The sequence below is a fragment of the Plasmodium reichenowi genome (assembly GCF_001601855.1).
Source record: "Plasmodium reichenowi strain SY57 chromosome Unknown, whole genome shotgun sequence".
NCBI lineage: Eukaryota > Apicomplexa > Aconoidasida > Haemosporida > Plasmodiidae > Plasmodium > Plasmodium reichenowi.
The window spans coordinates 1-438 of record NW_017962192.1 but is presented as its reverse complement, the minus strand read 5'-3'; the positions used below and the strand labels follow the sequence as shown (position 1 = coordinate 438).

At 22.1% G+C, this 438-nt stretch overlaps 1 protein-coding gene across 1 annotated transcript; it reads right to left on the bottom strand.

Moving 5' to 3' along the window:
• On the bottom strand, positions 1-438 carry PRSY57_0003400E (hypothetical protein; the record flags this gene model as incomplete). The annotated part of the gene is made up of 1 exon (XM_020114129.1): positions 1-438. A coding segment is annotated over one exon (438 nt), but the record flags the coding sequence as incomplete, so codon positions are not given.

Sequence of the window (438 nt, the reverse complement as noted above, 5' to 3'; positions counted from 1 at the left end):
TAAATAATAATATGTATCATCAAAAAACCTTCCTTGTGTTTTTAAAGAATTTTCTTCATCCACAGAAATATTATATACACTACTTTCATCCTTATCACTAGATGAACTTACATAACGCACAACATTTTTCTGCTTCTTCTTCTTCTTCTTCCTGTTATTATTATTATTATTATTATTATTATTATTATACACGAATGTTTTGTGTCCTGGATATATCATTAGAGTACCGGGATCTTTATTTTGTTGTTCAAGCTGATTTTTTTTTATAGAAATATCTTTAAAAAATATCCAAGAATAGAAATTAATAAAACTCACATTTCGTTTAATTAAAATATTTATTATGATTAGCAACGTTTTTAATAAGGAAAGAACATCTTTATTATTATATGAATTGAAATCATATATATAATTATCATCATCTTTATCAATATTATTAAT